The sequence below is a fragment of the Marmota monax genome, unplaced genomic scaffold, assembly GCF_021218885.2.
Source record: "Marmota monax isolate L192 unplaced genomic scaffold, Marmota_monax_Labrador192_F-V1.1 WCK01_AAM20220418_F8-fsc00019, whole genome shotgun sequence".
NCBI lineage: Eukaryota > Metazoa > Chordata > Mammalia > Rodentia > Sciuridae > Marmota > Marmota monax.
Genome location: NW_026695242.1, coordinates 2,947,143 through 2,964,511, shown reverse-complemented (window position 1 = coordinate 2,964,511; position 17,369 = coordinate 2,947,143). Strand labels below are relative to the sequence as shown.

General features: G+C 40.1%; 1 protein-coding gene across 7 annotated transcripts in view; it reads left to right on the top strand.

Moving 5' to 3' along the window:
• Nucleotides 1-8,319, top strand: part of Lrmda (leucine rich melanocyte differentiation associated) — a 1,020,522-nt gene extending 1,012,203 nt beyond the window's left edge. For all 7 annotated transcript variants that reach the window (XM_058577977.1, XM_058577983.1, XM_058577979.1 and 4 more), the window contains one exon: nucleotides 5,910-8,319. In XM_058577977.1, coding sequence (XP_058433960.1) covers nucleotides 5,910-6,011 — 102 coding nt within the window. In that variant the 3' untranslated portion in view covers nucleotides 6,012-8,319. The remainder of the gene's footprint in view (nucleotides 1-5,909) is intronic.
• The last annotated feature ends 9,050 nt before the right edge of the window (nucleotides 8,320-17,369 follow it).

Genomic DNA, 17,369 nt, shown 5'->3' with positions numbered 1-17,369 from the left:
GGACCAATATACTTGGTCTATAGTTAGGGCTTTGTCCTCCTTTCACAAAAACTGCTTCCAAGCGACCCTTTCCCTCAAGAACAATAAAGTCTGTCTTCTTTTCATTTTGCATTAGTATTTAAGTAGCTTACACTGAAGGAGGACCTTGTGCTAGGGGCCTGTAATTCTGCAGGCTCCTCTAAATCCTGCACAGGATCCACTGCAGAGCTGATAACACACCGCACGCCTGACCTTGGGGTTTGCTCTGGTCCCTTCTCAAGATCATAAAACACGGGTGTTTATTCCCTTCCAGTTTCTAGTTTACTCACAGCCTGCAAGTTACAGTGGCAGAGGCATGTTCTTTCTGGGGAAATGTCCCTTCCCAGTGTGTGATATTAATAGCTCGTAAGGCAGATGATAACGGACAGCGTGCTTCTTTCTTTCCACCAGACTCTGCGGTTAGTTTGTTTTTGTGGGAGAAAATCATTCAGCACACAAATAACGCTAATATTTAGGAGTTGAGGCTACTGCCTTCTGCTACTCTGTTCCCTTCTTTAATAATAAGGCAAACACTTAAACATCTGAAGTCATATCAGAGGTTTAAAGTGTGAGTATTCAACAATGGAAATTCCTGGGTGGATTCTGTTTAAATTTTACCTAATCATCTTAATGGTATTGATTGATTGATTCAACAGAAACTTAGTGTGCACCTCCATTGTGACGAACACTGTTTTAGGCAGCGGGTGTTATAATGGTGGAGGAAGAATATTGTGGGCATGACATGTTTATGGATAGTATCCATGAAAATGTTATTCTAGAGCCTTCTACAATGGACCAGAAGGGGAACACTGATGCCCTTTCCTTCTCTGTCACTAGACCCATCAACCTTTTCACAACACTGGTGTTACTTTCAGTAGGGGTCCTAATTCCTTCATTCCCTCCTACAGATTAGAGAGCTCTCAGAAGAGCTCTCTGTCCCTGACCCATCACATACGGGGTCATCTAATTGTAAGCTCCTGGTGATCACAATCAAATCAAGATCTGTTTGTCATTATCACAACTATGCATACAAATGATAATGATAATGGCATTTAAAATGATGATTACCCAAACTAAAAGTAAGGATAAAATTGATACTTAATTCCCCTAGTTAGCAAATATGAATTATTTGTCCAACCTCCACTCAGTCATCAAATGTCTTTATATTTGTATGTGCACATTCTTCACCACCCCCACCACTGAAATGTGGACAGAAGGTCACTGGCTCTGCCAGGTAAGCTTTCCTTCCATTGACCATGATGCTGTGAGACTTGGTCTGGTGACAGAGATAGCAGGATGTGGGACAACCCTTCAGCTGTATGTCAAACAGGTTGTCAGGAAGTTGGTGAAAACCTTTTTTCTTGGAGATTTTGAAGTCCTCCCCCCCCCCCCGCCCAGATGACTGGGCTATGATATGGAGCTGTGTATTTGATGGGTTTCAAGAGCTCAGTCCAAATCAAATTGTGGATCCATGGACCATGGGATCTGCCTCCTTCATGGGGCAGTATTGCACCTACCGTCCTTGTGTCCCTAAGGGGAACATTTCAAAAAGCTAATCGTCTATTTCAGAACTAAAACGGACCTTCAAGAGTTTCTTTGTCCCCATTTTACATGTGGAGATACCAGTCCAGTGAGGGTATGCGAGGTGTGCCCAGTCAAAAGACCATGAAGAACAGGGCTGGATTGAAATACCACTTTTCCTCCACCACCTCTTAGGGTGGAAGTGTGAGGCTGTCCAGGTGGTTGGTGTGTCCTGGAGGCTGTGCCAGATTCAGATTCAGGGGTGGGTGCAAGAGCTCTTCCCCGGACACTCAGACTTCCCCCAGCCAAGTCTCTGGAATGGTCACAGCCTTGCATCCAAGAAAAGGGGCTCATTCCCACCCCCTTAGGCAGCCCCAAGGTCATAACTCAACTCACATAATTAGAACATCCGTTCCAGAGGGGGGGAACATTGAAAAGATAAAAGGCCTCTTTAAAACATATTCTTCCCAATACATTTTTTTTCATAATTATAGCTTTAAGAGCTTATGGTGATGGGAAAGCTGGCTACTTAAGAAAAATTAGGAGTCTCATTTGGCAGGAGAGGATTCCCCCGGGGATGGCGCACTGTCATTTTTCAGGGCCCCTGAAAAGAAACCCTGCGCAGACATCTGCGTGTTGGCCTGATGCATGGCAGGCCCGCTCCACTTATTATGGCCAAAGCCAGATATTTTAATTAAAAACACTACATATGCTGTTAAATGTGTTGTTCCCCCTCCAGTTCTAAGATGTTATAGTTTGAGAAGATACAAACAAGTGAATCCATTGCAGATGTGCACAGAAACCGTGGCCTACTGGGTCACAACCAGCGGGTTCCCAAATTCCAGCCTCAGAGCACCTCCCTGAGAAAATGCTCTTTGCAGGCAGACGGTTCCCTCTGTAATTTTCACAGCGTCTGGCAGTTGCCATGGTGGAGAAGGAGGGCTGGGGGGACAGCCAGAAGAGAGCAACCCATAAAGTCACCTCACTTAATTTATGAGCACAGCCTATTATTTCAGGGAAAAAAAAAACCTTCATGATAAATGAAAGTCCTGTGGCCACACATGGGACTGTGCTAGGCTGTTGTTTGCCTCCCCCTTGTTAATATTTTTTATTTATTTTTGAGTACAAAAGTTGCATTTTGGGGGTAATCACATCCCCACTGTGAGCTGGGGTAGGAAACTCAAGAGAGGCAACAGCTTGCATAATTTCAATCATGGTAGATGGCTCCAGTGCAAAAATTTCAACCAAATTTAACTGTCACTAGCTGGAGCACCTTTCTCCTCTGGTGAGCACCAGCAGCTGGGTTTCATTTTTGGCTGCCACGCCATCCCCGCCTTCCTGGAGCAGCCCAGGGACCGAGTGCCTTCTCTTGAAGGATTTTATTCAAGGTGACAGCTCCTCACACATTGGCCCTCTCTGATCACCTCAAGTAGCAGAGATATCAGTGAGAACAAGCGTGTGCCTCCTGCAAAGCCCAGATTTAGACTGACTCAGGTTATCCTTAGGCCCCGTGACCCCACTGCTCCAACAGACCAGGGCTGCCAGGAACTTCACAGCCACAGCAAGCTTTGGAATGATGTTTGGGGAGAAACATCATGTCTTCAGGAGCAGGCGGAGAAGACCCCAAGTGATAGGGAGTGATGTCAGCTTGTGTTAGAACGGCAGACAGTGCGAGAGTATCCCTGGCATTCTATGGCGCTGGTATCTCTGTCAGTATCTCTGTTTTCTGTCACCGCACACAATCCTGGGCCTGTCTCTCGTCCTGACAGTGTCTTTTCAGATCAGGTTATTGCCGGCACAGAGACTAACTCGGCTCCCCACCACACAGCCCCTTTGTTTGAAGTCTGCCCTTTTGTCATTAATGCACTTGATGTCTATTTAAATCTGACAGTGAGTGCGGTATCTGTTTTCCCGTCAAGAGATCATTGACAATATTAATACCTCATGTCCTTGCCTCATTTCCCAAGTGCTGACACCTAGCTGCAGTCTCCTGCATTCATCAAACAGCCCTCTCTCACCAAGATGTCTATAAACATTCTTGCTTCCAGGCCCAAAGAAACAGGGCAGGCCTTAAAAAGGACTTTCATCAATGCCAACCAGAAAGAAGGTCTGGGAATGTGTCTCAGAACACATTGCGGACCCCGTTCCAGGAGAACTGTTTCCATCTGTTGCATCTAGGCGAGATCCAGAGTGGAAGCTCTCCGTGGAGAGAGGGCAGAGAAAAGAAATCGCATCCCTGGCTGCACTGGAGTCTTTACTGGAGAGCATGCCCGTGGTGGGCAGCATGTGTGTGTCTGCCTTTCATGTTTTGCTCAACATGAAGATGATGATCTTTATGTTATCTGACAGCCCTATCCATTTCTTTTTATTAAAATCCATGCTGTCTTGGTGCTGGAGAAAGAACTTCTCATCTTTAGGCCCCATCTTTCCATTGAGGGTTCATTTGAATCAGTCATGTTTAAGGCAATCTCCCAGGAATGGTCCCATTTATCTATAGCACTCCTACCCAGGCCTTATGAGATGCCAGACTGGCCCAGCCCAGCCCAGCCCACAGACCACTGAGATCCCCAACAATATTAGCACAACCCTTGGTGCTACATAATTCAGCACAATAAAGGAAAACAACTCAGTTCCAACCACTAAAAGAATATTTTAGGCCCCAAGAAGGGTCTCAAGTGAGAGTTCATCCCCAGCTCAGTATTTCTAGGTTCCAGACCAGTACTGAAGCAGACATTGGGGGTTGGAGGCTCAAGAGAGAAAGTATGGCCAAGTGGGAAGAGTGAGCCACAGTAAAGTTGCTCATGGGAACATGGCAGGACACAATGGCAGCCAGCATGAGACAATGCCAGTCTGTCCCTCTTCCAACTCAGAGATCCCCAGGCCCCAGCAATTTACCCCAAGCCATCAAAACCAGGGAGCATCTGCCCTGTCCTTAAGAGTCATTTTAATCCCTTTTTAAGAACAAACTTTAAAGTTCTGTAGTAGAGAAACATTTCTCACTTTCAAAAACATTTACTACTTAAAACTTCTAATGTGAAGAACCTGGCTAATTTCAAGTGCTAATTTCCCCTAAATTAACAAAGCATGGTGTTAGTTGAATTCACACTATCATATGGATGGAAATAAACTATGCTCTTCTAGGTAGCTATTTTCACAGGCAGATTTTGTGGCTCATGAATTAATGTTTTATGGGCTTTTTTTTTTTTCTTAGCTATGTGCACTTTGGACACTCAAGATTTAAGTCCCATTAGAACTAAAAGAACCGTGTGCAACTGAAGTTTTAGTTTGTCTAAAATTGGAAGGAAAAAAGCAACAAGAAGCAAAATGAAAGCTAGGTGGGGTGGCACCCACTTGTAGTGCCAGCACATAGGACACTGAGGCTGGAGCATCACTTGAGTTCGTGATTTCAAGACCAGCCTGGGCAACATGGTTAGAGCCCATTTCAAAAAACAAAACAAAAAGCAAAATGAAGTGATTTCTTGTGGGTATTTAGAATTAGTAGTGAGTTGATTAAAATATTTCACCCTATCCATAGTTAAGTCTCCTGCAGTCTACTTGAATGAGAGGAAAGCTTTGACATACAGTAAAACTTAAGATGAAAACTGAATGCATTCTACCCTAGAATAGAGTTCCTGATGCCTGTGAGAAGGGGATGATGTCAAGAGGTCTTGTCGCTTTCTATGTGGTATTTTGTCAATACCACTTCTCTCTCTCTTATCATCTAAGATGTGCTTAAAGTATTTCAAAATCATCACCTTCTAAGAAAATTGTTCTATCTCTTCTTCTTGGACCTGCTCTTATTTTTTTTTTATTGTGGGGGTACTGGGGATTGAACTCAGGGACACTCAACCACTGAGACACATCCCCAGCCGTATTTTGTATTTTATTTAGAGACAGGATCTCACTTAGTCGCTTAGCACCTCGCTTTTGCTGAGGCTGGCTTTGAACTTGTGATCCTCCTGCCTCAGTCTCCTGAGCTGCTGGGATTACAGGCGTGTGCCACCCCACCTGGCTCCAGGTCCATCTTTAAACACTTAATTTTTCACTCTTTGGAAACCTAGGAAGGGAACGTGGAGAGAAGAGAGTGTTGTGCTATGTATTTTAGGGAGTAATTTGCCAAATTAGCAAAGTCCCTAAAGTGTGGAAATCATGCAGAAAACATGCTTTTTCCCATAACCTATGCTTAGTAGTGACATTTTGTTTGAATGCCAACTCTGAGGACAAAAAGATAGTCTTTTCCTTCTGGGGCTTCTTCCATTTCTGCCACTGCTAGGAGCCGCAATTGTATTGCATGCCTGGGTTTCAGCACCTATGCCTCTCTGCCATCATAACTGCACCACCTGTAATGATGTGTTTCTTTTTATTTACAGGAGTCCTGGGGAAGTGTCGCTATGTTTACTACGGGAAAAATTCAGAGGGCAACAGGTTTATCCGAGATGACCAGCTCTGAAGCCAAGTTCTGTATGCCTTAGCCTATTTCATGAAAATAAAAAGGGAAAGCAAAAATAAAGAAAGAGCTAAAGAGAAAACAATGGCCCACGTTGCATCTCTGCGGGAAGGCTGTGACTTCAGCTCTTGGTACCTTGTGCTGACTTTGCCAGGCCCGTCAAGATCATCCTTCTGCCTTAGACTGAGTGGTCACAGAGAGATTGACATGATTGCCCTTAAGCAGGTCTCATCCACCAGGGTGACAGACAGCAGCGGCGAAGCACCAGGGTTGACAGCATGAACACCATGATAGATTGCCTGGTCCCTCCACTGCTCACAGGGGAGCAGAGGTCACACCTGGGGCCTCCCTGAGCATGCTCAGTGACTGCCATCTAGTGAGAGAGACTGTCTTCAGCTTGCCTACTGAGTCAAGACCCCTCTGACATCATTGTGCTGTGGGTTTATTTTTAGTGGGATTGTCACAGTTAGGGGGAGGATGCTCTCCCTTTTTCCCCTTAAATCTTAGCCTTTATGTTCTGCATAGGTACAGGTCCCTCCTCCCTCACTGCTCCCCAACCTTTAGCATCATGCATTTCCATTTGCAGTTTTTCAGAGAACAGAGGGATAACTTCTCAGCCAGGTCATACATTGACAGCTAGATTCTGGTAGTTACAATCCCTACATCAAATAGCTTTTCCTAAACCTCGGACTACAAAAACATGGCCTTTATCTTACTTCATTCATTTTCAAATCTTCTCTCCTGAATAGGATGTAGGGTGAGGCATCCTTCCCAACACCCTTGGTTGCACCAGGGACTCTTTTTAACCACGCCCTTCTTCACTGTGCCTACGGCCCTCATTGTGCATGGGCTGGCTTGCTCCTTTGAGTGCCATTTAAAAGTAGTGAGGTGATGAAGGCATGTGATGGGTCAGGGGGTTGAAAATCAAAATGAAGACTGTAGAAAATACCCACCAGACCCGACAGCTTTTATAGACAGTGTAGACCTTTTGAATGTCATGTTTTTCTCTGGACCTCTCAGAATTTAGATGCATAGCTTTTGAGATGTTGCTACGTCTTTGTGCATCCTTGGCTATGTTCTAGCATTAATGTCACAAAGAAAATACCCATGATCATGCTACTCGGGTGACTAGCCTTTCTTTGAACTTCCTGGTTCACAAGTCAAATCACCCTCAAAAATGTGTGAAAGGCTGGTTTAACACTTATTTTTGCCTCTTGCATTTAGACAAGGTGTCCATGGTCCTAGGACAACAAAGTCTGGAGGAGAACCAAAGTTACAGATACCAAGTGGGTTACTAGAGAGTTGCTATTGTGAAAGTCTTTGGGGACTCAGAATCCCCCAGCTGCCCCAGAAGAACTTCCTTTCTCGACTCGACTCCGTTTACATAGCCTCTGGCCTACTGAGTCAACACAGCCCTGGAATGACATGTATTGAGGCTGGCAGGAGTCCCGCTTGTAGATTACACAACCTCCATTAATCAGCTGTTCAGACCAGTTAACATTAAAATCCTTGAGACCATTAATAATTAGAGATTATTGAATGTTTGCCTTCATCTCTCCAATCCATTAATAACCAGAGCTGAGTACCTTCTCTCTGTTTGATCTACAAAACAGCTTTAGGATAATGCTTTAAATTAGCTGCATTAGGTCCCACCCTGGTTCTTTGTTTAGAAGCATCAGCAGGGGCTTCATCCATGGCATATTATGGGCAGCAGAGCTCTGTGCAAGGGCAGCTAGACTAGTCTGATGTCATATCCAATCTAGCGGCACATATATCCTTGTCTTTATAAAAGGCTTTAACCCTGCCTCAAACAATAAAAAAGCACTTGTGAACTGACCACAGAATTTTTCCATCTTTATTTTTCTTACTTGTTTACTTTTCTTAATGTCAGAACCATTTGTATCATGTGCAGGAATGTCTCCCTCCATGTGAGCTTTTGGAGGCAAAAAAAAAAGAAATATTTTTGGAGTGAGTTATTGACCACATTGTTTCCCTCTCTTTGGGTTGTTTATTTTCTTCCAGAATGGTGTAATAACTTTAATTAAGATTAGCTTTAATTATAATTTACATAAAGGCCATCACTGTGGTATATTCATCTTATTGATAGAATTATAGTTGAGTTTTGTTTCTCGTAAGCAGGGATAATGATAATGAATTAGTGTTGGGTTGTTTACAATTCCACTGTTTGTTAAGCAAGATCTGCTGTGCTCGACTTTGGTCTGCATCAGGAAGGGGAGGAAGCCGTGTTGCATGTTTATCTTAAATCTGAAGGAATTTCCCAAACCTTGTTTTTCAAAGTAGAAAATTAAGGTAATAAATTCAATCAAAGCTCAGACATATTTCATACCCACTCTGCACTTTTTTTTCTTTCTTCCTTTCACCCTATTCCACTGGGCTTGTTCTTTGGGGATCATGGTGCCTGACAGCTCCATCTTCCTTCCCCCGGGACACTGGTCTGAGTGGAGAGACCCCCACAATCACAGTCATTCTGGGGTTTTCTGTTGCCTCAGCAATGTCATGGTGGGTATCTCTCCTAAGTAACAGAATTTTATAGAACAATTTGTTCCATGGGGAATAATGTTTTAGATTGTGGGGGAATCCTATTAAAAGTACAACTATTGCAATCATTTGCTTTTACTTTTACCAGCCTTGCTCATAAACCCTCCATCTGTTTGTTGCTTTAAATAGAAGCACATTATAAGAGATTATCACTCGATCAGGCTGCATGTCTGAGTGTTGTGTGTTTTCACATATTCATGTATACTAAGGAATAAAAGAAAGCAAACTACAGAGTGGATGAAAGGGTGTGTGTGTGTGTGTGTGTGTGTGTTTCTGGCACAGAGGGATCTTGCACATTTCCAAGGGAAAATTTCTTTCTTGTTCTTTCTAAGAAATAACCTGGCTGTCTTTCTCTTCTTTGTTAATATGCAGATCAAAAACAATCCACGGGGCTCTTTTCATCAAAACAATAGCAGTTTCAGAACTTGGTACTCACAAGGGCAACCTAAGTCAGATCTGCCTCACTGCCTAAAGCCCAAGCATGGCACCACAGGGCCCACTGAGACTCTTCTGTGTGGCCCATCCATTGCAGCTTATCCAACGTGACCTTTCACCACCTGCTGCTTTCATTTTTTTTCCCCAGCATAAGACACATTCACTGTAGAAGGGTGTTACCATGACTTAATTCTAGCCTCTCTAACTTGTTCAGACACCATGCTATAACCTCCTCGAGGAAATGCAAATTAGACCAGAGGAGTACAAAGCATGTTGGTCATTTGCTTGTGTGACAACAGGACCATCATCCGTGTGGTGCAGTAATGTGTTACTTCTGATATATCAGCCACCACTTATAGGATTTGCAGAATATTGTTTCAAGTGGGATATTTATTATTATTATTTCTGCAGATTTATCTGAAATTTCTCAGCATTGGCAACACCCATTTGGGTAGTTATAATCTAAATATCAATATTATTTGCTGGTGGGGTAGGTAATAAATTATACTATTTGCATATATTAACATATAAGCATGTGCTAAAATTCTTCTGAAGCAGCACAGAACAAGGGGAACAAACAACCTGGGACAAGGGAGTTTTGATTAAGAAAGAGAGTGAGGAGTCCAAGCATGGAGCGTATGGTGGAGATTTGTTAGAGTAGAGATGATATAGATGGCAATGATTGAGATTGTGCCAAGAGGGAGCATGGAGAAGAACCCAAATATAGAATCTAGTGGGTAGGGATAAGTGGGGAGCTGGGGAAATGATAAAAAAGAAAGAAAAAAAAGACATTGTTCTTCTAATTAAAAAGGGCTGCTGATGTTCAGCACTGAAGTGAGGTTTAGGGATATTTTTCTTCTCAAAATGGAGTCATCTCTGATATAAATGAGTGCTGCTACCTATTACGTTTTACAGCTTTCCCTGCCCTTGACAGTGAAATAGTGTGGGAAAGATATATCCCAGATTCTGTGGGAATATATGATCATGTATGTGATGGCTGCATACGGACAATTTTTACTACAGTTGTGCCTAATGGTTCACAAACACCAGCATCCTAAGGGAAGAACTTCAGTGGTGGGACTGGCTAAAGGATAAGATGACTTATTCCAGGGGTAAGATCAAAGAGAAAGAAGAATCTCCTTCCTGCTCATGCCACAATTTCACAAATTAAGTTCAGAGATAGATCAGCACCTTGACAAGGTGACACCAAAACAAAGATATTTAACGACAGGGATAAAGGACTCTGTGTGAAACTGGAAGACTTCACCAGACAGCAAATGATAACTCCTTGGGGGTGTGGATGACATCTGAGTTCAAGGGGATAACCTGAGTTAGCATGCAGACTATTCTAGAGATTATGTTCTCTTCATACCAATTATTGCACATTGACTTTTCCTTCTTCATATTGGAATAACTCTCTCAACCTTCAAAATAGGAATGAATTTGGAAGGTCCTAGGGATAATTTTCCTCTAGATACAAACTTTCCAATTTGTGATGATAGGAGAAAGCCCTTAATGGTGGGCTTAACCACAAATGTTAGACAATTTTAGTCATGAGCATCAAAGTAGATAAAGAATTAATATGTGTTATTTATTCAGTTACATTTATTGCATCTTAGTTTATAATAATAATAAATATCCCACTTGAAACAACATATACCAAGGTATAGTGTGGTGATTTAGTTTTATGTTATTACTCTTTAACTTAATCTTTTATGAAAAAATGGTATTCTGACTACCATAACACATTTGAAGATTTTGAAGGCTATGATTATGATAGAAATAGCTTTTCCAGGCATCATGTAACTTATTTAAGACAATAACAATGACAGCCACAAAATCTTCAAAAAATGTTTAATCAATTAATAATCTACTAATTTCCCATCTCACTTGGAGAACAAAATCAGCATCTTTAAAAGATCACACACAACCCTACACAATTTGTTCTAGAGAAATCAATGAACCAATAGCTAAGAAAGTGAAACAAATGTGAACATCATCTCTGACTCCTTTCCCTGCATCCTCTCTGTTCCAGCCACATGCCTGTGACAAGAACACTGTGGTTCCGGGACTGTACCTGCTATTCCCTCCGTCTGCAGTGTTCTCCCCTATACAGCTCCAGAAAGTGCTGCTTCAGTTCATTCAGGTCTTTCCTCAAGTGCAACATCACTTGGCCACCAAAGACCATCCTGTCTGAAGTTGACCCCTGCTCACCTACCTATCACATTCTATTTACCTTACAGGTTTTCTTCTATTGCTTATCACCACTTGACATGTTATACATTCATTTTCTTTTTCACTTACTATCCAAACCACGGTAGGAACTTGTTCTGTTATGAGCCTAAAGGGTGCCCTGCATGTAGGAGGCACTCAATACATAATCATAAATGAAATAAAGAATGGTTCCAGCCATTGACCCTGCACTGCCACTGGGCCTAAGGGTGCAAGTTCCAAACCCCCTCCACTTGGCTGAAACATGCGTCATATGCTACCCCCTCAACCCTTGCCGCTCTGTCAGTACTAAGGAAACAGCCATTGTGTGGCATATTTCCTGTACCACCATTCCAAATGCCAGAGTGGCCACACATTGCCAGGTGGCTGTGGTCTCATCACAACTGAGGTGTGTACCACAGCTACTTGAATCACTAGTACCCCTCCCTCATGTGCTTTCCTGAATCAGAAGGGTTCTCTATCACTCTTGCCACATGGAACACACCCAAAGTGACTGACTGCATACAAAGAATCTATCCCAATCTACATGATGTCACCCAACTAGAAACAATGCCAATGTAGCCTACCAACCTGGCATCCAAAAATGCATCTTTAGGAGATAGTTATTTTCCCACAGAAGTCACCAAAGAAGAGTAGTAGAGATAACTGATCTACCAGGTGTGAAAATCGAAATGAAGGGATACAAGAAGTATGCAAAAGCAAGATCACACAATGACTCCAAGGGACTAAATAGCTCTTTAGCTACAAATTCCAAAGAAAAGGTATTGATGAAATGCCTAATAAAGAATTCTATAGAATATTTACAGGGAAAATGAACAAGATTCAAGAGAATTTAGGAAGACAAAGCAAATAGGAAAATGATTCAAAGACATAAATAAGAAATTCAGAAAGGAGATACAGTCTGGGGAAAAGAAACACATACAAATCTTAGAAATAAACTCAATAAGTCAAATAAAAATACAGTTTAAGGCCTCATGAGCAGACTAGATTAAAATGAAAGAATATCTGAAATTGAAGGAGGATCATTTTAAATACCTCACTCATATAAGAGAGAAAAAGTAAATTTGAAAGAATGAAAATAGCCTCAAAGACTCATGAAATACCATAAAATAAATATTAGAATTTTAGGAGTGTCTGAGGGCAAGATAAAGGAAAAGGAATAGAATATATATTCAATGAAATAGTAGCTGAAATTTCTTCAATCTTGAGAAAATATGAAATGAAGATCTAGGAATAAGAAGTTCATAGGATCTCAACGGACATGACCAGGAAAGATTTTCATATTGGCTAATTATAGTCAAATTGTCAAAAGTACAAGATCAAGAAAAAATCCTAAAAACAACAAAATAAAAAGTGCTAAGTCACATGCAGGGAATCTCCCATTAGACAAACAAAATTTTCAAGAGAAATTGTATAGGCCAGAATGGAATGGGTGACATAGTACAAGTTCTCAAAGAAAAAACATACCACCCAACAATACTATACCCAGCACAGCAGTCCTTAGAATGAAAGGGGAAAAATCCCTTTAAGACAACCAAAAGCTGAAATAAGTCATCACCACCAGTCTGACCTTATAAAAGATGCTTAAGTGAGCCTTATATCCAGAAACAAAAAAAAATTATAATCATTAAACAGATAGTATAAAATCCACTGGAAGAGCAGATACTCAATAAGCAAAACTTATTGACGCAGTACGCCACCTAAGCAGGAAGATGATTGAGAAAAAGAAAAAGAAAAAGAACAAAGGATATTAAAAACAAACAAGAAAATTAACCAAATGATAGGAATAAATCTTTAAATGTTAATAAAAACCTTGAATATAAATGGACTAAAATACCCCAAATGAAAGATAAAAACCGACTGAAAGAATTAAAAACAAGCCCTAATGACAGGTTGCCTATAAGACTCTCACTTCAGAAGGACTAAAAGAATGAGAAAAGATATTCAACACAGATGCAAAGCAAAAATGAACAGGAACAGCTATTCTTACAACAGTCAAAAGAGATCTTAGAACAAAAACTATAAAAAATAAAAAGAAAGTTACCATAGAACAACTAAAGTACAGATTCAACAGAAGATATAAAAATTATAAATACACCTAATGCCAGATCACAACATTTTATAAAACACATTATTGGATCTAAAGGGAGAGAGAGGCTCCGATAATTCTAAGAGATTTCAACATCCAATTTTTATCACTGGGCAGATCATCCAGACAAAAGTTAAACAAACAAACAAACAAACAAAAACTCACAGTTAAACTCTACTCTACGTCCAATGGAGGGGACCTAACAGATAATAACAGAACATTTTTTCCAACATCTGTAAAATACACATTATTTTTTTCAGCCTGGAACATTCTCTAGAACAGACTATATATTAGACCATAAAAAGTCAACAAATGTTTAATAAATCAGAAGCAAATTATGTATCTTTTTTTCACCACAATAGAATAAACTAGATATCAACAGCAAAAGAAACTTCAGAATAAATATATATAGATACATGGAGACCAAATCGTGTTATAGAATGAAAAATGGGTCATCAAGAAAATCAAAAGGGAAATTTATCTTTTATGTTATGTTTTTATCAGTACATTATAATAATACATTATAGTGCTGTTCACTGTGGCATAATCATATATGCATAGATAACATTATTTGCTCCATTTCATTCCTCATTACTTCCTCTCGCCACCTCCTTCGAACTCCTTCCCTCCACTCCTCCCTTGAAATGACCCCTCAAAGGAGGAAATTTAAAAATTTATCAAATCAACTGAAAATGGAAACACAACATACCAAAACTTATGAGATACTGCAAAACCAACATTAGGAGGAAAGTTTAGAGCACTACTCACATATACCCAAAGCAGAAAGGTTTCAAATAAACACCCTAACAATGCATCCTAAGGACTCTAGGAAAAAAATACCTAACATTAGATGAAGGAAATAATAATTTAAAAGACAGCATATTAGTGGCATAAAACCAGACACACAGACCAGTGAAACAGACCAGAGAGCCCAGAAATAAATCCGTGTATCTACAGCTAACTTACTCTTGACAAAGGCACCAACAGCATACTTTGGAGAAAGGACAATCTCTCCAATAAGTGGCCCTGGGAAATTGGATGTACATATTCAGAAGACAGAAACTAGACTCCTATCTTTCGTCTATATGAAAATCAAATTACAACAGAGCAAAGACCTAACTGTAATACCTGAAATGATGAAAGTAGGCAAACCTTTTGAGAAAATGATTTAGGCAAAGATCTTTTTTGGATAGGACCCAAAATCACAGCGACAAAAGCAAAAAGAGACATATGGGATTATGTCACACTGAAAAGCTTCTGCCCAGCAAAGGAAACAATCAACACAGTGAATAGAAAACACACAGAATGGGAGAAAAATGTTTGAACCAATTCATTTGATGAAGGAATTAATATACAGAGTATGTAAGGAGCTCAAAAACTTAAAATAATAATTTATTTTTTTTAAATAGAGAAATGTCTGGAATATTTTTCCAAAACAAACAAACAAACAAACAAAAAGAACAGGGCTGGGGTTGTGACTCAGTGGTAGAGCGCTCACCTAGCACGTGCAAGGCCCTGGGTCCGATCCTCAGCACCACATAAAAATAAATAAATAAAATAAAGATGATATTGTGTCCAACTAAAAAATAAAATATAAAAGTACAAATGGCCAATAAATAGGTGAAAAACTACTCAACATCATTAGCCATCAAAGAAACACAAATCGAAACCACACTGAGATGTCATGTCCCCCCAATTACAATGGCTATTATCACAAAGTCAAAAAATAAAAAATGCTGGCAAAGATTTGGAGAAAAGGAACTCTATTCACTGTTGGTGGAAATGTAAATTAGTACAACCAATATATGGAGATATGCGTAGAAGATGGAGAATAACGTAGAAGTTCCTCATAAAACTAAAAATAAACTTACAATGAACCCAACATGCCACTTCTGAGTACATATTCCAAAGAATGAAATCAGCATATAGAAATGAAAGACATTTGCACTCACATGTTTATTGCAGCAAAGAGCCAGAAACTGGAATTAACTATGTATCTCATGATGGCTAAATGGATAAAGAAAATATAGATAAATACACACACACACACACACACACACAGGAATATTATGCAGCCATGGTAAAGAATGAAATCCTGTCATTTTTAACAAAATGGATGGAGCCGTAGAACTCTGTTAAGTAAAATAAACCTGACACAGAAAGACAAATACTGCATGTTCTTCCTCATATGTGGAGGCTACCAAAAGTTGATCTGAATTTAGCATAATGATAACTAGAGGCTGGGAACCAGGATGTGGGGAGGGACAACAGAGGGAGGTCGAGTAATGGGTAAAACACACACTTACTTTGAAGGAATAAATGCTAATACTCCACGGCCCACTGAGATGGCTACAGTTCACAATTAACCCATTGTATATTTTATGGAGATCTAGAAAAGGGGAGGCCAAAGGCTCCCAGTGTTAAGAAATAAGAGGGAGATAGAAATGCTAATTACCCTGATATGATCTGTATTCGCTGCATACATACGTTGAAACATGCTGAACTCCAAAAATATGTACAAGTATTGCATATTAATTAAAAATCAGAATATAAAATAAAAATGGTTCCACTTCACAGAAGTCTATTAGGCTGTGTTTATAATCACATTAAAGAGAATGAGTCACTTTCATCAAAGGAGTTTCTGTTGAAGAAATTTCCATCCCTTTTCTTTAAACTTGATCAAGCAAACCAACACATCATTTCATTTCAGAACAATGCATAGTGAGGGGCCTTGGGAAAATTAAAACGGGTTAAGATTGAAACAAAACAGGAAAATGAATGGCAAGAAGGAGAAGGAGCAGATGAGATGCAACTCAACATTGGGCGGATGGGAGATGTGGCGTAGGCTTCATTGGGCCACCTCTCTGGTTATTTCCAGCAATCAGCAGGCTGTGAGGATTTGCCTGTGGCTTGCCTGGGCATCGCAGATCAAAGAAGGTATGCATTGAAGTGAAAGCTTTTCTCTTTCACTCAATTAAAAAAATCAATCAAAATCATAATCTTCATAATTCCTATATACCATTATAAGATATGCACAATTAAAGCAAGGATCAAGGAGAAATTCAAAGGCAAAGTAATGTTATTTATAAAATAAGCTATTCTTACGTATTATTCAATTATGTTTTTGTCTCAAGGTATGATTAGAACTAACTCTTTTGTTGGGGAAGTGGTACAGGAGATTGAACTAAGGGCACTCAACCACTGAGACACATCCCCAGCTGTTTTTTTTTATTATTATTTAATTTAGAGACAAGTCCTCATCTTTCTTAGCACTTCACTGTTGCTGAGGCTGACTTTGAAATCGTGATCCTCCTGCCTCAGCCTCCTGAGCTGCTTGGATTACAGGGGTGCGTCACCAAGCCCTGCTAGAACTAACTCATTCTTTATAACTTGGTAATTTAGTATCTTAGTATCCAAACCATCTCAAAACATCTGATTGGTGACTATAAAATAATTAGATTTTTTTTCCTGGCAGGGATCAGGGTTGGCTTTATAAATCTAGCTAAATATTAATTAATACAAAAGTGCTATTACAAACTCTATATGCACTAATTAATCATTTGACAACTTCATGAAGTAGGTACCCTTATTATCTCCATTGTAAAGAGTTGAAACCCAAGACTCTGAAAGGCTTAGTGCAATAGACTGTGTAGCACATGGAAGTAGGTGTAGAAGCCAGGATTCTAACCAAGGGTGCCTCCCTCCATCCAGAGTCCAATCTGCTCACAATGGCAGCATCTCTGCGACAGGCATCCTTTCCTTTGTAAAGCCACACATTTTTCTGCTGATGGAGTTGTTGCTCAAAATATTTTTGAAACCTCTCTTTTGAAACAAACATAAAAAAAAATGTTTTTCAAATCATGCATAACATTTAAAAAAATCCATTCATGAAATGATGCTTAGTGTGAACAAAGGTGGGGAGATGGCAGTATTAGCACTACAAACCAATCTGTTCTCTGGAGTCAGTTCCCAAGTCAACCCCCATATTCTTTATACAAATCCAAGCTATCCTCAAATGAAAAATATTTTCACATTTAAGATTTCTGAAGACTTTAAGCATAGTGTAAT